Source organism: Oryx dammah, unplaced genomic scaffold (genome assembly GCF_014754425.2).
Source record: "Oryx dammah isolate SB20612 unplaced genomic scaffold, SCBI_Odam_1.1 HiC_scaffold_23, whole genome shotgun sequence".
Taxonomy (NCBI): domain Eukaryota; kingdom Metazoa; phylum Chordata; class Mammalia; order Artiodactyla; family Bovidae; genus Oryx; species Oryx dammah.
This window is the reverse complement of record NW_024070207.1, coordinates 24,148,438-24,170,092: the sequence shown is the minus strand read 5'-3', so window position 1 is coordinate 24,170,092 and position 21,655 is coordinate 24,148,438. Positions and strand designations below refer to the sequence as shown.

Below are 21,655 nucleotides of genomic sequence, written 5' to 3'. Positions count from 1 at the left end.
AACCCCCCTTAAAAGGGCCTAAAGTATAATATTTGTACCTGAAAGCATAGTTTCCCCCCCCCCCAGAGTCTATTTATCTACAAATGTGTGGGACTAGACAGCTCCCTCTTGAACACTTATCTATCTGTGGAGCCAGTGGAGGCAAGCCATTGCCATGGAGATCAATTCTAATTTCCGCCCATTTATCTGCTCTCCTTTCGAGCTTGCTCAGACAGTGAAATGTGAAGGAAAACTGGACTAAACCACTCCAGCCCCCAATTCCTTTCTCTTCTGAGGCCTGTGAGTGCAAATGTGGGGACATACGGCCTTCCCTAGGAGTTCAAAGTCAGAACCATCTCCTTCAGTCAGTGTTTCTTTATTCTCTACAGTCAGTGGTAGAAAACTCCTCTCTGGACACTGAACTCCGACCATAAGGGAAGGCTGATATTATCGGATGGCACTGCCTACCTAGAAATGTACACACAACCTGGATTTCTCTGTGGTAAAACTGACCTTCCATAATTAACAGTGAATTCAATTTTTGCTCAAACTTTCATCCCAACTGTAAATTTTTCTCTCACTGTAGCTCACTGATAAACAAACATAAAATCAGTTCTGTTCCACGACCACAAAAACACTACACCACAAATTTTTAAAGACACTGGATGGAGTTTCAACCACAGTCAATTGGCTTCTTTGTATACAATCAAAGAGTCTGACATGTCCAATTAGAGTGCAATCAAGAAGGTAGGGGTAGGGGGGCACCGAACGACAAGTGAATCAAAGGCTCAGACATGGTTCAAATGAGTAAATTTCTGAATGAATATCTTAGAACTAACATTCCCAAGGCCTGCTATACACTTTCTGGAAAAACATTATAGAACTTACACAAATAATATAATAGTGCTATGGGGGGAAAAATGAGTTTTCCCCAGATAATTTTATTTTTTCATGTGGTATTTTTATTAAGGAAAAACTTCTGCATTATTTATAGACTACATACTTTTTCCATTTCAGACTAAAAGAATTTTAGTTAGAAAAATGTTTGAAGCAAAAAGAAACACAATCTATCTTCCCAAAATTATTTTATATTTTATTGCTACATTTTCACTGAGAAAAAAACTATAATGTTTATATAATGTATACTATTTAAAAATTCCATAGATTTTAATTAGAAATCTCATGTAGAAAACCCCTTCATGGATCACAGCCTTGTCATGGCAAAGGGGCTTGCATAACTCTGTGAATCTATGAGCCATGCCATGTAGGACCAACCAAGACAAACAGGACAGGGTGAAGAGTTCTGACAAACCGTGGTCCACTGGAGGAAGAATGGCAACCCACTCCAGTATTCTTGCCACAAGAACTCCATGAATGGTAGTAAAAGGCAAAAACATATGAAACCAAAAGATGAGCCCCCCAGGTCAGAAGCTGTCCAATATGCTACTGGGGAAGAGCAGAGGGCAATTACTAATAGCTCCAGAAAGAATGAAGAGGCTGAGCCAAAATGGAAACAACACTCAACTGTGGATATGTCTGGTGGTGAAAGTAAAGTCCAGTGCTATAAAGAACAATATTACATAGGAAGCTGGAATGTTAGGTCCATGAATCAAGGTAAATTGGAGGTGGTTAAGCAGAAAGAGGATGGCGAGAGTGAACATCGGCATTTCAGGTATCAATGAACTAAAATGGACAGGAATGGGAGATTAAACTCAGATGGCCAATATATCTACTACTGTGGGCAAGAATCCTTTAGAAGAAATGAAGTAACCCTCATAGTCAACAGAAGAATGTGAAATGCTGAGACATTACTTTACTGACAAAGGTCTGTATAGTCAAACCTATGGTTTTTCCAGCAGTTGTGTATGGATGGAAAAAGCTGGAACATAAAGAAAGCTAAGTGCAGAAAAATTGATGCTTTTGAACTGTGGTGCTGGAGAAGACTCTTGAGAGTACCTTGGATAGCAAGGAGATGAAACCAGTCAATCCTAAAGGAAATCAATCCAGAATATTCACTGGAAGGACTGACACTGCAGCTGAAGCTCCAATACTTTGGCCACCTGACACAAAGAGCCAACTCATTGGGAAAAAACCCTGATGCTAGGAAAAATTGAAGGCAAAAGGAGAAGGGGGTGGCAGAAGATGAGATGGCTAGAATGGACATGAATTTGCACAAAATCTGGGAGACAGTGGAGGACAGATGAGCCTGACTTGCTGCAGTCCATGGGGTTGTGAAGAGTCGGATAGTACTCAGCAACTGAACAACAACAATATGTAGAAAAACTGAAAAGAAAACCAAAAGATTCATTTTCCCTCAAGTAATTTATTTTCTTGTGAAGTATTTTCCATTAAGAAAAATATCTGTAACATTTAGACACTGTAGAAGTTTACCATTTTTAAAAATTGGTAATTTAATTGGAAAATATCATGGAATTACCTAAATCAGAAGAAAATATGAAACAAAACAGATACGTGTATATGTAACTGAAATACTCTGTTGTACACCTGAAATTAACACAACATTGTTAATCAACTATACACAAATATAAAATATAAATTAAAAAATAAAAGGTAAAAAGAATCATGGAACTAAATATTAATACATATTTAGTAGTATCTGAAAGTGAAAGAGGAGAGTGAAAAAGTTGGCTTAAAGCTCAACATTCAGAAAACGAAGGTCATGGCATCTGGTCCCATCACTTCATGGCAAATAGACGGGGAAACAGTGTCAGACTTTATTTTGGGGGGCTCCAGAATCACTGCAGATGGTGATTGCAGCCATGAAATTAAAAGATGCTTACTCCTTGGAAGAAAAGTTATGATCAACCTAGATAGCATACTCAAAAGCAGAGACATTACTTTGCCGACTAAGGCCCGTCTAGTCAAGGCTATGGTTTTTCCTGTGGTCATGTATGGATGTGAGAGTTGGACTGTGAAGAAGGCTGAGCACCAAAGAATTGATGCTTTTGAACTGTGGTGTTGGAGAAGACTCTTGAGAGTCCCTTGGACTGCAAGGAGATCCAACCAGTCCATTCTGAAGGAGATCAGCCCTGGGATTTCTTTGGAAGGAATGATGCTAAAGCTGAATATCCAGTACTTTGGCCACCTCATGCAAAGAGTTGACTCATTGGAAAAGACTCTGATGCTGGAAGGGTTTGGGGGCAGGAGGAAAAGGGGACGACAGAGAATGAGATGGCTGGATGGCATCACAGACTCAATGGACATGAGTCTGAGTGAACTCCGGGAGATGGTGATGGACTGGGAGACCTGGCGTGCTGCGATTCATGGGGTCACAGAGTCGGACACAACTGAACTGAACTGAACTGAACTAGTACTGAAAGTACCTCACTCTTGTGAAAGGGACTAAAATACACATGTGCACATAAAGTTGCACTTTCCTGGACCGCTTTCCCTCTGAAGTGAGATTAAACCAGACATGAAAATTATCCCAGTTCTACAGGCCTACATCAAAAATGGAAAATAAACATGTCTCATATGATGTGGTGTTCCTTATACTATACATTTTCACTGATACTGGATCACAATTGTATTTAATGTGTTAAAAGCACTGAAACCATTGTTAAAGATTCTTTAATTTATTGACTTTGAAGAGTAAGATGAAGTGAAAACAATCTAAAGAATTGAGAGGAATATATACACACACACACACACACACACACACACACACACATATATACAGTTCCAAACTATTTGTATATTTTCAGCCCTCCTAGTGAAATTAGTTATTAAGCTACCTATTCAAAGCAACCAAGACAAAAAAATATAAAGCAATAAATATAAGCCCAGTAGTTCGAAAATCAGTGATTTCAACATTTCAGACACTGTTGATCTGAATAAGCAACAATTATTTAAAGCAATATATCATTAATACCTGAACTTCTGAATCAAAAGAAAAGAGATTCTGTCTTCCGTCTCCTCTACTGAGCTTGTTTAGTTGTTCAGTTTCTCTTCCATACTAAAATTGAAACAGACAAATATATATATATATATATATATATATATATATATATATACACACACACACATATACATATACACGTGTTGATCATTACTTAATTTCCTTCAAAACAGTATTAAACGCCATTTAATGATCTAGTTTATGAGAAACTAGCAATTGACACAGCTTCAAATATACACTCTTCTCCACTTTCAAGTACTTAAGGTGGATAAAGAATGCTTGCTGTGCAGAGAGTTATAGTCATCATGACCTGTGCTATTAATCAAGTATTTATAACTTTCTATACACTTTTTTAAGACCAAGAATATTATTCAACCCATAGTACAAAGAAGGAATACAAGAGACTTGTGATGTAAAAGAGAATTAAGAAGAGAAATAATCCATGGTGCTACTCATCCATGATATATATATATATATATATATAATATATATATAAATCCACGAGTATATATGTTATATATATATATATATATGTGTGTGTGTGTATATTATATACAGGACTTCCCTGGTGGCTCAGACGGTAAAGTGTCTTGCTTACAATGCGGGAGACCTGGGTTCGATCCCTGGGTTTGGGAAGATCCTCTGGAGAAGGAAATGGTAACCATGATTCTTATATTACATACAATTCTATACAATTTATATACAATTGTGATTCTATCACTTTAGGAAAAAACAAAAAAAATTTGTCTGAAATGACAAAGACTCAAAGGGAACACATTAAAATCTACAGGGGATCATGAGTGTGTTTCAAAATTTTTGAAAATATATTAACATTGAAGCTTAAGAGAATGGTAAATTTAAAACAGAAAAAAGTAACATCTAAACCTGTATAAGTTAATAGCTCGGGAGGAGGAATAAAGTAAAAATATAAATAGGTTTGGCAAGGATTTAAATGGAGAAATAGGGTATAACCTCCTAATCTAGTATAGCGTCCACAGAGTAAAATATGTAACCTAGTAAGACAGACATGATAATCATCTCTACACTTTCAAAGCTGGCTCATTTCAAACACCAAAGAACAGAGTAATCAACACAAATGATGTCTGTTAACCAAAATCCTTATCTGATAAAATTATTCATATACACATAGATAGGCATTCACATACAGACAGACTCTGATTTTCATATGAAATTAACATATGCAAACCATTAGACTGAATATCATGTTTAATCTGCATCAATAGCTCCTTGAGTGAATAATATTTAGTGTATGAATGACATATAGTAATTAAACTGAATGTGGAGAAGGAAATAGCAACCCCCTCCAGTATTCTTCCCTGGGAAATCCCATTGACAGTAGGAGGCTGGTGGGCTACGGTCCATGGGGTCCTAAAAATGTCAGACATGACATAGCGACTAAACCAGAACAATACACTTAATAAGAAATAGCAGATAAAATTAATATTCATAAGAATCTAGTAGCATTTCTTGGAACCTAGGGGAAAAAAATAACACTTTCCAAACTGTTAGTTGGTACTGAGCAGGTCCAACTTGAGCAGTGTACTTGTCTTTTGTAATCTGTACCTGTTTCACTAATTTGTTGTGATTTTTAACTTAGAAATAACATTGCCAAATGGAATCCAGCATTACAGCCTTAATATGCAGGATTAACATTGTACTTGAAGGTAAGTTGCCATAACAAAGGTGTACCTTCATCAGTTCCGGATGCATGCTCCTTTCCAAACTGGCCATGATGTTCTCGGCTTTTCCTTGGCTGCTAGTTTCATCATCTGAAAATTCATCAAAAGCAGATGTTCTAAACCATGCAGACCATTAACAATCACCTAAGAGGAATATTCTAACTATCTCTCTCCCACCCCAACCTCTCCTACTAGATTTATTACAAAGAATTTTGATTATGAAAGCACCGGGAAAACTTTAATGGACTTCTGAAAATCTGCCATGAATCCCCTATCTGTTTTCAGTCTGGTTATATTTCATATGTCAGAGCCAATGGAGCATCAACTCTTAAAAAAAAAGAAAAACCTATCAACCTCCACAATCACTTTTAATGAAGAAGTAGGTCAACCTTCACGATTAAGAGTTCTATATTCACCCTACACAAAGGACATTACCATGGATTAAACACGAGGGCTTTACCTCAATAATGACTCATTAAAAAATTTCTGACCTTGTGATATTTCCACCGTCTCCTTTTTCTCTTGCACTAAACTGTCGGTATTGATCTGAATAATCTTTTTCAAAGTTATCAACCATTCCTCCATTTCCTGCTCAGTTTCAGCAGCCAGATAATGGCTATACTTATCTAACATCTTGAGTTCAAAAGCATAACGGCGCATTTTGGGGCACTGGAGGGAAAAAAGAAAAGGCATGTGTTCAGTTAGTTTAATTACCCTTTTAATATCAGATTTCATTAGTTTATTTTTACATCAGCTCAGCACATATGTCAATACTTTCATGAAAGAATTGCTTCTTTCAACAAGAAAATTCCAAGACAATGTAAAGACCATGTCAAACATCTTTTTTATTCCCTTTAGTATTGAGCACTGGAGAAGGAAATGGCAACCCACTCTAGTATCCTTACCTGGAGAAACCCATGGACAGAGGAGCCTGGTGGGCTGCAGTCCATGGGGTCACGAAAGTAGGACACGACTTAGCAACCAAACCACCACCAGTATTGAACACAGAAGTATAAGCACAAAGTTGACATAAAATACTACATGTTGAGTGGGTATTATCATTTAAGGCCTTCTGACATCCTTCACATTTAAATAATCAAACTAACTCGACAAAAATAAGCCAATGTTTTACTATTTCCACCCTGCTGGAAGTTTTCCTGGCATATTTATAGATTTCCAAAAGTAGCCCTTAAAAACAAGCTCAAAAGTGACCTGAAATAAATCTGGTAGCTGCTTTATATCACACCATAAAATACAATATCGCTATCTAATTCATTTTCATCACAGTATGAAAGAAGCATAAAAGAAGACTGTAGTTGGTTCATATTAAAATGTGATTCTCAATAAAAATGATGGAAATGGCCTATTCTAAATCCTAGCACACAAGAAAAGAAAAGCCTCTTCCTTTCATCAAACATGATGACACCTACTTTTATATTACCGCATTCTCTGTCATGACAAAAGAAATGACACACTGTCCCCCGCTCCCAAACCTCAGCATTAATTTCAAGGAAGGCTCATGAATCAATAATTTTCCACTGCATGGTCATTATTCAAGAAGGATCCAAGAAAGTCCCTCCTTCTCATCTTCAAAGTATAGTAAAGAACGATTAAACTGCTGTAGCAAGTCCTAAAGATTTATACATTTGAAAATATTTGGGAGGAGGAAATCATAAATAGAGGAGAAATCAGAGCCTGGGAGCCCCAGTAAAGGAAGGTCAAACTGTACTAGAGCTAATTGAGAAAATCTGGGAATTGTATGTGCCTTCTTATTTTCAGTAAGATAAGAAAGCTGTCACACATATATGTTGGGTTGGCCAAAAAGTTCGTTCCGTTTTCTGTAATGTTACAGAAAAAAAACAAATGAACTTTCTGCCAATTCAATATATAAAAGAAGGTACCTTCTATTCACATAGATCATTGTATATTATATTTTAAAGTGTTTTTTCATTTGCTTCTCATGACAATCTCACTTAATAAAGTGAGGAGATATTATTAATCACACTTTACACTTCTGTAAACTAAGATTCAGGTAGGTTGGGGGTGTTGAACCGACATCTCCTGCCTCCCCATCAGCGCAGTGCCCCTTCTAGTCGACCAGGCCAGGCTGGCTCTGTAGTCTTGGCTCCTGTTGCTTGGTCAATCAACTTCCTACTTAATCATCTCTCTGTCCTCTACTCCCCACCCTGTCCACAGTAACCCTAACATCCATGCCCCCTCAGTGACTCAAATCAGCAAACATGTATTAAGCCCCTACTGTATATACAACTTTCCTAATTATTATAAGGGGCTTGGACATGAATATGACATGGTCTCTATAATGGAAAAAGCAATGGGAAGAATTCAGCACAGTGGTAGCACAGGGGAGCTGGAGCATAGTTCCACTTAGTGAGAGTGAGTGTGAGGAAGAAAACAAAAAATGTTTCATGGTACAAGCCCCATTTGAGCCAAGTTTTAAAAGATAAGGTTCAAGCAGGAAGTATGTGCTGGGCAGAGGAACAAATATAAGAAAGGCACGTGTGTGTGATACTCTGTGGAGTGCTTAGCCTGGAGTGATGAGAGCACAGAATGTATGAGGGGGATGCTGGGGGTGGGGGTGAGGGGTTAGTAGGAAAAGTCAAATCACTGTGGGCCTGCAATGCCCTGGTAGGATCTTTAGAGCTCACTCTGCAAGACAGTAAATCAAGAGCCAAAAGGTTTTGAACAGACGAGTGAAGGACCCCATCTATATCTCAGGAAGATGGAGTGGAGCACGACAACACATCAGAAGGCAGAAGACAAGACTCTAGGCAAGAGAGGATAAAAGAGAGAACAGGAGGAAGACAGTGAGAATGGAAAGAAGGTGAGGGATTCAAGAGGCACTTTGGAGCAGACTCCAGAGGACTGGGAAAGCACTTGAACGGCAGCACAAAGGGAGAGTGGGATTCTGAAGAGGATTCTGAGTGTCTAGTATGCATGTTTTGATGGTTGGAGAGGCAATTCATCAAGGCAGAAAAATACTGAGGTTCTTAATAGATCAACAACTCTCTTCCAGAAAGAGAAAGAAATATTACCTCCATGAGCCCTACCTGAACAACATCGATGCAAGCATCCAAGTAGATGCAACCTTTAGATTCTTTTGAATTTTTCTCATCTTTATAGGAATTGAGAATATACGAACCATCAGGAAGCTGAGTTAAGTAAAAATACCGTCTCTTGAACACCTATGGGGGAAAAACCAACAATGACACATTTGTTACATATACACGGCATCTGAACAAAACACCTTGATGGGTTTGCCACAGACATTATATCTGGATAATTTGCCGACAACTTGGAGAAGTCATTAGCAATCAACATGATCTTCAGTTTCTTAAGATGGAGAGCTTGAAGTCAAGTGGTTTAACTCTCAGCCAAATATCTGGAGAAATTTTAACTCTTTATAGTTTATAAAGCATTTATGTATATGAATCACTATCCATTTCACTACAGCATCCTTTCCCTGTTTGATTGCAAACCATAACTGGATTCTTTTTATTTCATTCACATCACTACAAATCTAAGTTGTATGTGTATATATATACATACACACACTTAAATATACATTATATATATATATATATGTAATACACACACACACACACACATATACACACACACACCCTGTATCATGCACTTATATCTCACCTGCAGACCTTACTGCACTCACTTATGCTGCTCCAGGGTCCCTATTCCTGAGAATCCAGCTTAGAAAGTACTCACAGGGAAACACTGAGCATCACCACTTGCTAGAAGTTGCTGCTGAAAGCCCTGTAGGCTGAGAGCTGCATTAAAAGGTCCAATGGGATTAGGCCATCCACTTGAAATTAGAGATTAACAGTTAAGGAGTACCCTTGCTACAACTAACGGTGAAATCCACAGGAATTGGAGAAGAGCTGGAAGACAGCCTGATGCATTTATTCTGTCCCTCTGCATGTGTGCATGCTCAGTCGCTTCAGTTGTGTTCAACTCTTTGTGACCTTCTGGACTGTAGCTCACTAGGCTCCTCTGTCCATGGGATTTCTCCAGGCAAGTGGGTTTCTGTGCTTCCTCCAGGGGATCTTCCCGACCCAAGGATCAAACCCACATCTCTTACATCTGCTGCTTTGGCAGGCAGGTTCTTTACCACTAGCACCACCTGAGAAGCCCCTCTGGGCTTCCTTGGTAGCTCAGTTGGCTAAGAATCTACCTGCAGTGCAGGGGACCCCAGTTTGATTACTGGGTCAGGAAGACCACTCCAGTCTTCTTGGGCTTCCCTGGTGGCTCAGTTGGTAAACATCTGCCTGCAATGCTGGAGAACTGGGTTCGATCCCTGGGTTGGGAAGATCCCCTAGAGGAGGGCATGGCAATCCACTCCAGTGTTCTTGCCTGGAGAATCCCCATGGACAGAGGAGCCTGGTGGTCTGCAGTCCATGGGGTCGCAAAGACCCAGATGCTGCTCCTCTATTCTCCCTTAAAAAGAGTCTTGGACCTGCTGAAGGAGGTGGGAAAGGGGGATTCAGAGCTCTCTGATTCAAAGTCTGTGGCAGAAGCCACAGACTGCAAGATATGTCTAGCATTTGTTATAGTAAAATTCCCCAGGACAAGAGATCTAAAATGATTTCAGGGTGGGAATGGGGAGACAGACTAGGAAATAGCCTCTTGATGATCCTATTGAAGAAATGCATTCCTATGCATCTTGTCTTACAGAAGTCAGTTTTCAGATTTAAGCCTGCTGTTTTCAATAACCCATATGACTATCCAGGATGATCTCTATTTTAAGAACTTTAATTAAGGAAAGAGTAGTATTTGGCAAGATTATTCTTGAGAACTACTTAACTTCTGGCAAAGTATCCAAAATATCAACAATTTATTTCTCTATGGCATGAGTAGGCAAAATATAAAAATACGTTAAAGGGTATTTCCTTTAAGGAAAACCAGTAAAAAAGAAATCAGATGCTTGTAGTTATTTTTGACTTGTTCAAATACCATTGATATAAGAATGAATGACAAAAACATACCAGTATGAGGAACACCCTAACAGGTTAGACTAGTAAATGCTCATAGCATCTATTTCAGAGAGGGACTGTGTGGGCTATATGGAATCAGTAGAAAGAAGTTCAAGCAGAAAAATACCAGTTTGGATGCCAATCAAGTAAATATTACTGTATTACAAAGGTATAGAAAGTATGTGTGTGTGTCTCTGTGTGATCTCATTTTACCTACATTTAGGTTTACTGCAACTGTAACTGAAGAAATCTAGATCCATATACAAGGAAAAAGTTAACCATAAAGGTCATTATATATGTGTGCATGTGAATATATATTGCTTATTTTTATGACAATGGTTCATATCTGTTATTAAATTGATGGAACCAGAAGACCTAAAATGACACAAGGAGCTAATTTCAAATGAACAGAATATCACTTCTTAAAAGTTATCACAAAAACTATGTATGACAAAAATAAAAATAAACTTTCCAGGCAAATCTTAACATAAAAAATTACAACCAGATTAGAATCGGAACCATGATCAACTCTAAAACTCAAGGTTCATAGACTCAGTGGTCTACAGAATCCACTGGCAGAGTCCTTAACCAGCACCAGAGGAAATAAAGATACAGAGCAAATCAGTTGTGGCATAGAGTCAAATTATAGCCTGCAAAAGTTGTTTCATGTACAGCTGCCTCACCAAGCAAAGATGCTTCATGGCAGCAGGCACTTCCAATACTAGCAAGGCACGATCATTACAATAGAGATGAAAGGGATCTGAAATTACAGTCAATCACTTCCTGTAACACTGAAGTTATGTCTAAATGTGACACTGAGGTAGGAATGTAGCTTGCAGATCTGGGACGAGAGCAGATGCCTGGAATCACAGGTCTTAAGTCTCACCCAGCACTCCTGCTTTCCAGCAGTGCAACTGTCCTCATGACTTGTCTTCTCTCAATTTCCTCAGTTGTAAAGTGATGGGATCAGACTACATGATCTGTAATCTCCTTTTTTTTTTATTATCTACATATAACTTTATTGGAAATGAACAAATAACACACCTGCCTTCCCAGCTGGGGGCTACAATCCCCAAGTGATTTCCTACACAGGCTTAAAGCATACAGTCTGCACAGTAAGGAAGTTTCTTAAAGTCATTTCTATAGACATCAGACTGTCCCCACAACAGATTCATAAGATCTCTAAGATTTCTTCTCATTCAAATATTTTATGATATATGTTGGGTTTCAACTTCTGGGAGGCTTTTAAGATACTTTTCAAAGAAGAAAGGAATATCTTAAATCTCTCAGTTCAGTTCAGTCACACAGTCATGTCCAACTCTGCGACCCCATGGATTGCAGCATGCCAGGCTTCCCTGTCCACCACCAACTCCCGGAGCTTGCTCAAACTCATTTCCTTTGATTCGGTGATACCATCCAACCATCTCATCCTCTGTCGTCCCCTTCTCCTCCAGCCTTCAATCTTGCCTAGCATCAGGGTCTTTACCAATGAGTCAGTTCTCTGCATCAGGTGGCCAAAGTATTGGAGCTTTAGCTTTGGCATCCGTCCTTCCAATGAATATTCAGGACTGATTTCCTTTAGGATTGACTGGTTTGATCTCTTGCAGTCCAAGGGACTCTCAAGAGTCTTCTCCAACACCACAGTTCAAAAGCATCGGTTCTTCAGCGCTCAGCTTTCTTTATGGTCCAACTCTCATATCCATACATGACTATTGGAAAAAGCATATCTCTGACTAGACAGACCTTTGTAAGCAAAGTAATGTCTCTGCTTTTTAATGTGCTGTCTAGGTATGTCATAGCTTTTCTTCCAAGGAGCAAGTGTCTCTTAATTTCATGACTGCAGTCACCATCTGCAGTGATTTTGGAGCCCAAGAAAATAAAGTCTATCATTGTTTCCATTGTTTCCCCATCTATTTGCCATGAAGTGATGCGACCAGATGACACAATCTTCATTTTTTGAATGTTGAGTTTTAAGCCAGCCTTTTCACTTTCTTTCATTTTCATCAAGAGGCTCTTCAGTTCCTCTTCGCTTTCTGCCATTAGGGTGGTATCATTAGCATATCTGAGGTTATTGATATTTCTCCCAGCAATCTTGATCCTAGCTTGTGCTTCATCCAGCCCGGCATTTCGCATGATGTACTATGCAAATAAGTTAAATCTCTCATATGGAATCAAAAGGGAAGTCAGAAACATGACTTTATAAATTTATATAAGTGTGGGGTTCCCCAGGTGGTGCTAGTGGTGAAGAATCCACCTGCCAATGCAGGAGACATAAAAGACTCGGTTCGATCTCTCGGTCAGGAAGATCCCCCGGAGGAGGTAATGGAAAATCACTCCAGTATTCATGCTGGGAGAATCCCATGGACAGAGGAGCCTGGCAGGCTATAATTCACTGGGTTGCAAAGAGTTGGACATGACTGAGCATCTGAGCACAAAATATACTTATTTATTTGGCTGTGCCAGGTCTTGGTTGCGGCATACAGGATCTTTAGTTAATGGCGTATGAACTCTTAGGTGCAGCATATGAGATCTAGTTCCCTGACCAGGGACTGAACCCAGACCCCCTGCATTGGGAAAGCAGAGTCTTAGCCACTGGATCAACAGGGAAGTCCCAGAAACATGACATTTTTTAATGCTGCTATTTAGGGTACAAGTCTACCTTATTATTTTTTTCCATTTTGAAAAGAAGACAGCTGTTAAAATAACGACTATATAGAACAGTGGTAATTACTCTATATCATACCTTTCATCTGATGGCCTCAAGTTCTTTGTAACCAGGAGCTAATTTTTTTAATGTCTCTTGGGGATTAGCATCTTTATCCATGTTACCTTACAGCAAACTAAGAGACTAAGAGCTCACTCAAGTTCACACAGGCAAGGTGATGGCAGAGCTAGGATCACAATCACAGGACAATGACAAAGAATCCTGCCCAAACCTTCCAATAGCTTCCCATTGAGATTAGAATAAGACCTGAAATCCTCCCCATAGCCTGGGACGATGTGCATGCTCTGGCCTTGGGTTACCTCATGGACTTTATTTCTAATTATTCAACTACACTGGCTTACCTGCTGTTCCTCAAACAAAAAAGCGTCCTTTGGACCTTTACGCTTTATGTCCCCTTGGCCTGAATTATCTTCCCCCACATATCCACAGCTTCTTTCAGGTCTTTGCTTGACTCTTACCTCCTCTGAAAGGCTTTCTGTGACTACCTGCCCTCGTGGCAGCATCTTATTTTATCTTTTTCATAGAATCATCACTATTCAAATATATCTTATTCATCTATGTATCTATTTGCTGTCTCTTTTAAAATGATTAAAGTCCACATCTCATCCACTGTTATAGCCTTAGTACCTGCGACAGTGCCTGGAACGCAATAAAATTTTGCAAAATGAATGAGGAATGAATGAATAATTCATTCACCAGTGCAGATTCTCCAGTAGTTTCATACAATAGAAGGGTGTTTCTCTGTAATGCCCATATTCTTCTTCCTCTTCCCCCATTTTATTATGTTTCCTAGATGGTGAACACAGCTGAAAATTCCCCACTTTACTCAGTGAGAAGCATGAATCCTGACCAGTGGCTCACCCAGACCACCCAGAAGAACAAAACAGAGTTAGCCAAAGGAGATTATTCTCTGGCATCAGGTTCTGCCAAGTATCTTGAAGGCCCTGAGCTGTTCGGAGAACAACCTTTTGAACATTTACCCCACACGACCCTTTCTGGAGCAGGAACAAAGGGCTTCTGTCACTTGGGTTAATTCAATGATGGAAGGCAGGGAGGTTTGAGCACCTAGTATTCTCAAATTCGGAGAGCCTTTTATCATTTTATGTAACAAATCTCAAGGGTGTTTAACCTATGTGTGTTCCCTAGAGGATAATTATGTACTGTTAAACTCAATGAACCAGGAGCTCTGAGAAAGGATGGTCTGAAGGCTTTGTTAAAGTTAGGTGGGCCAGGAGCAATGTAGAAATTGGGAGGGGGAAATTTACCTGACTCATCTCTCAGAATAGGAAAGAAGAGGCAGCGAGGAAAAGAAGAAAGCAGGAGAATAGAGACACACTGAGTCTGAGAACTGTTCAAAGCAGAGGAAAGAAATAATGGGGAAGAAAATCCCATAACTTATCAGAAAATTGAGTTGCCGTTAATTACACAAGAATGTTGGGAACGTCATCCTGCTAAAGCGCCCCTACCCATAGGTTGGCAACCTAATATATCACTTATGACTCTCTACCATATTATTTTACAGTCCTACCAGGTTTTAATATACTATATAGGTCTACCCTCTGGACAACTGGTTAAAAACCAAATAGCTTAATTTACATAATTCTATCATATCTGGGCCCTGGAAAATTTTTTAACTATTTAGTTTGAAAGTGAAGTTCCTCAGTCGTCTCCGACTCTTTGCGACCCATGTACTGTAGCCCACCAAGCTCCTCCATCCATGGGATTCTCCAGGCAAGAATACTGGAGTGGGTTGCCATTTCCTTCTCCAGTTTGAAGCAAACTCTAAAAAGAGGGGTCTACAATCCACTGTTCTCATTAGAGACAAATTAATTTATTGTCTTTCTTGGGGCATGTCATGGCCCTGCTCAAATTTCCAATGACCCCAGTTGCTCACATAGGTAGTAAGGCTCCCATGCCTGATCTGACATTCAAGGCATTCCCACAGCCCTATTAATAATATAAAATAATACCGATCTGTAACATCTGTGGAGTGCCTACTACATTACAGTTCTGACTAAGTGCTTCTCTCATATCAGTGAAATCCTCATAATGACCTTGTGTGGTAATTACTATTATCATCTCCACGTTGCAGCAGAGAAACTGAGGCCCAAGGAGAGAGCAAAGGACCAAATCAACTCTATTTCCCTCAACTACCCAACTTCACCTAATATACTTGCCCTGTACACACTGCCTGCCATGCTCACCTCCTTTCTGATTCCCTTCCTTGATGTCCCCACCCCCTTCAAGAAGCCTTCTCTGGGACTTTCCTGGTGGTCCAGCGGCTAAGACTCTGAGCTTCCAATGAAGGGGGCCTGGGTTTGATCCCTGGTCAGAGACCTAGATCCCACATGCCACACCTAAGAGTTCACCTAAGAGCCACAACCAAATATCCTGCAGGTCACAACAAAGATCGAAGATCCCGCATGCCACAACTAAGACACAGTGCAATCAAATAATTATTTAAAAAATAAGAAAGAAGCCCCTAATAAATGGTTTTAAACATTCACCAATGAATGAGAGAAAAAGAAACATTAAAAAAAAAAACTAATTAGTCAGAAATCCCTTACCCATTAAAATAAGTGTAATCTGTTTGTCAGCTGTGAGAGATAAGACTGGGAGACTTGCACATACAAGGTATTAGTGTATCAAAAATAAAAACTTCCCTCTACCCCTGTTCCAATAAACACAGTGACCTTGGCCTCCCAGCAATTATTTTAATTTCATATGAGCTTTTTTAGGTAAAACCCTCTTTTGATTTGTTGTTCTCCCAGTGCAGAAGGCAAAAAAAAAAAAAAAAAACCCTCCTGTAACAGTGAAAGAATAAGTGAGAACTCTTAGACTCTTGGATATATAACAAATGGCTCTGCTTTGTACAAAAAGGAAGAAAGGGCACCAGAACTGAGTCATACATCAAGCAACTGAACTTGCAACCCCGATAACGTACCCAGACACTTCAATGTTTAATTGCTAAGAACGGAGAGGAGGGAACTTGAGGAATGTGACCAAATTGAGCCAAGAAGATGCCTAAAGGTGGGTGTCCCAAAGGGTTGGCCAAGAATCTGCAACAGATTTTTTTTTTAATGAAAAACCACAGTCAAGATCAGATTCTTCATTATTCCATATCATTATATCCCTCAGGAAAAACAGTTCTAAATACCACAGGAAGGTCATGTCCAATATCAAAGCTATCTAGTCCACACTAAATTCCTTCACTGATATGGAGAGATGCTGAAAAAAGCAGATGTCCCTAGCAGCTAGCTACTTGGGAAAGAGAGCACGGACGTTTCTGTGATGACTGGCGTTTCTGCCCAAGGGATCATTTATTGTCTGTGCTATCTTTAAACTGTTCTCCAGAACTTTCCCAGGAACTGAAGAGGAGCAGTGGGGTGTGTTCTCATGATCTAGAAGGTACAAATTGAGGAAATTAATCACCTATGACAAGGCTTGTCTTGTTTTAACATGAACGCTGAGAAAAAAGCAATTATGAGCTGAGTGAAGTGGTCACTGTGCCCAGACAACCAACAGAGCTTCTGGGAGAGCTACAAGCTGCCAGCATCTGCCTCCATGAAAGGACACACTCAGGCACAGATAACTGTGACTTGGGGAGGGACACATGTCATTAGCAGCTCTCCTGTAGCCTGGGTTCCTCAGGGCTAGTTCTCAGCCAATAACAGGGAAGCTCAGCAAGCACTTCTGGGAAAATGAGAATTGTAGAAAATGGTGCAGACTATATCCCATCTGACCTCACTGGCAGAAAGGTGGATACTGGGGAAAATACAAAGGTTTATTCCCTAAATATGGGGTCTTCCAATCTTACAATAGGAAGAGCTCAGCTCAGTTTTCATCAGACTTTTTTCCCTAGAGGCCATCCATTGCCCTCAATGTTCTTGCAAAACTGTCTGGCAACTAGCAAGGGAGGCTGAACTTTCTAAAGCAGCTCATGTACAAATTACTTGGGCTACATTATTCATATTGCATTAGAGGTCATGTACTTGCTTTCTCAAAAGCCCTTATAAAGTAGGAGTCTTCTGATTCTCTTTTATCTACTGGACTTTCTGGAGTCTTTTCTAACCCTCTTTCCTTCATTTTTTTTTTCTTTCTACCTTCTCACGTGATTCTATTTCTTCCTTCCTGGCTATTAGATGCCCTTATTTCTGAGAGGCAACATGGCCAGGGAAAAGACTCAGACTTGTTGATAAAAATAGTTTTAAAGTGGTTGTGCATAATTTCAAACAATCTAAAGGACTGATTCTGCATAGCTTTTAAAATCCAAAAAATTTTAAGTCAATAAAGATCTGTAAACTTCACCTCCCTCTGAAAGATACCCAGCTGCCCTATTTTAATCCCTGTCATCCACAGAAGGCTCCGCCAGCCAGTGTCAAGACACAGCGCATCAAAGACATGCAGATAAAATAGGAGGGCAGACACATGGCTCCCGTAGGCTGTTATTTGCCAATGAGTCATGATTAATACCCAGAGCCTTCTGCTGTAGCTTCCTGGTTAGCCTGCTGTGAATTTGCAGGGGCTGTCAACACGCAAATTTTCTGATAGAAAAGGTTCTTTGGTCTCAACTATGCGAGTGCTAGCCCGGTGGTGAGCTCATTATTGAAGCCACCAAAGCCTGTCACCAGCATGGGCTAGAGTTCCTGGCAAACAGGGGACTCTGAATGTACCAAAAGTCAAACTACCACCAGGATCAGGAAAATGACTCAACCAACAGCATACCTGAATCATCTTACCATTCACTCAGGAGAGGAATTAATATTCTTCACGTCAAAGATTGGCACAGTAGAAGGAAATATATAGAATTTTCCCTTTCAGAGTGTCTCATAAACTCTAGCCCTCCACCTCGCTTCTTCTGACCTCTGCCTGAGCCAATCCAGGCCTGATGTGTATGGTCCCCTACCCTGTACAGGGCACCTAGGGATATGAGCCTGAGGCCTCCAGTGCATCTCAGTTTATTGGCCCGTACTTCTGCTTTGGCCCTCAGTCCAACTTTAGCCTGACGACTATAAAACTGCTACCCATGCCCCATCCTCCCCCTGCCTGTTCCATACACTCACACGCCCTCTGTTTATGTAGGGAGAAAGAGTTCAGTAAACACTACAAGTTTCCACTAATTTCAATGATGCTAAACTAAATAAGAGTTAAAGCACAATTTTTATAGGAAAAAAAATATCTTGGTGAAATCCTTCAGATACCTTTAACTGAATCTGGCTGGACCTTCCTCTCATGCCCAGTCTAGCCGTGAGAAAATCTGTAAATCCACTACTTATTGCTATGGCTTTAGGAGGTAAAAACCAGAAGAACATAGGTTGTATATTCAGCTCCCAGAAATCCAAAATGGAGACTCAGAATCCATAATAAAAAAGAGCTGGGATAAATGAAATCCATAACCAGAGACAATTCCCAAAGCTCATTATGGCCTTTATATTTCAAATTATCCCCCATTCATTTTTTTAAAAAGAACTGTGTAGCACATATGACCAAATTGATTTACTCTTCTTTTTCTTTCTCTGCTTACTGTTTGGTAAAGGTTTTGAAAAGAATAGGTGTTTTTATGTTATGTGAATTACATCTCATTTTTTCAAAAAGAAGAAGAAAGAAGTGGCGAAAATATCAACAGCTGGGGATAAAAAAAAAGGGGGGGGGAGGGGGAAGCAAAGAGCCTAGCTCAGCAGCAGCATAGAAATGATTAGCCGGAAACAAGCAGCAGCTGTCCCCTTCAGCCAGGCCACGTGGTCACCAGGTCACCTCAGACCCACGACCCACTTCATGAATTTATGGTCCCTGCCTGGCCTTTGTAAGTAGTGCAGTTTCAAACCTCCGGGGGAGATGATACAAAAGCTGAACAATCAATCTTTGACTCAGTGAATTGCTTTTCTATTTCCATTATAACAAGTTACGATAAATTTAGTGGCTAAAAACAACATAAATGTACTATCTCACAATTCTGAAGGTTAGACATCTGACATGGCTCTCACCAGGCTAAAATTAAGGTAAGAGCAGAGTTCTGCTCTTTTCTGAAGGCTCTAGGGGACAATCCACTTCCTTGCCTTTCCCAAAGCTTCCAGAGGCTGCCCGCATTTCTCGGCCCTTCCTCCATCTTCAGAGCCAGCAACATAGCATCTCTCTCTGACTCGGCTTCTACCCTTACATCTCTTTCCCTAACTCTCCTCTTTTGCTTCTGTCTTCCAGTTAAAAGGACCCTTATGATTACATTGGATAATCCAGGCTAATCTCCCTACTAGCTGATTAGTGATTTTTTAAACTCCCCTTTGCCATGTAAGGGAACACTTATAGATTCCAAGGATTGGGAATGTAAGTCTTGGTGCGGGGAGGGGGAGCTTTATTCTGCCTACCACATCAATCAATCTGTAGTTCATGAATTATGATAGAAAATTTGAAAGCATGCACCTTTTACAGATAACTGCATTTGCATTTATAATATATAAGCTCCTTAAAAAGTAATATTGGGACTTCCCTAGTGGTCCAGTGGTTGAGACTTCACCTTCCAATGCATGGGATGCAAATTCTATCCCTGGTCAGGGAACTAAGATCCCACATGCTGCAGAGCAACTAAGCCACATACCACAACTAGAGAGCACACATACCATAACTGAGTCCACACTGTAACTAGAGAAGCGTGTATGCCGCAACGAAGAACCTGCATGCTGCAATGAAGACCCAGCAGAGCCAAAATAGAAAAAACTAAAGAGGAATTTCTTTTTTAAAAAAGTTATATGTAAAACAAATTATAATTTAAAGTCATTATAGGTGAAAGTGTTAGTCACTCAATCATGTCTGACTCTTTGTGACCCCATGGACTGTATGGACTGTAGCCCACCAGGCTCCTCCTCTTTCCATGGAATTCTCCAGCAAGAATATTGGAGTGGGTTGCCATGTCCTTCTCCAGGGGATCTTCCCAACCCAGGGATGGAACCCCGGTCTCCTGCATTGTAGGCAGATTCTTTACCATCTGAGCCACCAGGGAAGTCCCAAAGTCATTAGACTAACTCACTATTGAAACGAATCCTGTGGTGAATGGTTCTGTAAAGATATTAACTCCCTGATGTCTTCTTTTAGGAATCCAGATTTTCATACATTTACTTAATGTTGGACTAAAGCTTAAGTATGGGTAAAGCATTTTAATATTTTGAGAAGTTAAGGGAAGAGAGTGGAATCAAAAACCACAGAATCATTTTCTAAGAAATTGCCCAGAATTATCACCTTCACATGGACATTTCTGAACCTGGTAACTCTGATAGGAAATATAATAAAGACTTGAATCTCACTCACTCAGCTAGGGAGCACCAACAACATGCTGATTAAGATCACAGGCTCAGGCATCTGCCTACCTAGGTTCTGATCCTACCACTGAAAACCTGAAGCTATATGACTTTTGGTTAATCACTGAATTTCTTTGTGCCTCACTTTCCACATGTGTCAAACAAGAATAATAATTCTACTTGTATCTTAGGACTGTCATGAGGATTAAGAGATACACAATATGAAACATTCAATATGGTTCCTGGCACAGATCAATAAATGGATTTTCTTATCCTCACCACATGCCAATGCACAGGTTGAGGTGCAAGAGACATATATAGGAATATAGGAAGTATTCTGCAACTTAGATACATTATTTTTAGCACTTGAAAATGAAAATGAGAACAGGACATAACCACTAAATGGAAAGCAGCAGGCAAAATATTAAATTAAGATAAAACTTGAGTGTTCCCTTGGTAGACACCCATGGTTTCTGCTTGCAGGTTATGTGGAAGATAGAATGACCTTTTTTACTTAATGGAAGTGTGAATCACCCTCAGCAAACCACATGATGTGATATTGAATATCCAAAAGAACAGTTATATTTGGTATCAGAGAATAATTTGGTTTTCTGCTCAGAATCTTCAAGTAGCTTGTTAGTTTTACCTTTGGATTTTAATGGCTCTCCACCACCTCCTGAACAAAAGCCAACTTCATGTCTGAGGCATTCATGGCACAATTTGATCCCTCTCACTGTTTCTAACTTCATCTTCCACAAACCCCATGCATAAAGTTGCTATTCTGGCCAAACTACAAAACTCTAGTTCTGACAGGACTAAGGTAAGCCTTGGTATAGTAGCTAATTTGGTCTGTTTTTTAAAATCTAGTTTGGAGGTTTCTGCAGGCCAGGAATACCATCTTAGATAACCATACATTTTCCCCATAGTGATCGGCACATAGAATGAGCAACTAATTAAATTTGTTAAAGAAAGAGAGTACCCTATTATTCTACTCAATTTACATTCATCTCCACACAGGAACCTTTGATGCCTTTTTT

At 39.8% G+C, this 21,655-nt stretch overlaps 1 protein-coding gene across 2 annotated transcripts in view; it reads right to left on the bottom strand.

Moving 5' to 3' along the window:
* DOCK11 (dedicator of cytokinesis 11) overlaps window positions 1-21,655 on the bottom strand; it is a 174,749-nt gene that overhangs the window by 94,135 nt on the left and 58,959 nt on the right. For both annotated transcript variants that reach the window (XM_040265135.1, XM_040265136.1), the window contains exons 7-10: window positions 8,667-8,801; window positions 6,090-6,267; window positions 5,609-5,688; window positions 3,872-3,955 (exon numbers count right to left, since the gene is read on the bottom strand). In XM_040265135.1, the coding sequence (XP_040121069.1) occupies window positions 3,872-3,955; window positions 5,609-5,688; window positions 6,090-6,267; window positions 8,667-8,801 (477 nt within the window). The remainder of the gene's footprint in view (window positions 1-3,871; window positions 3,956-5,608; window positions 5,689-6,089; window positions 6,268-8,666; window positions 8,802-21,655) is intronic.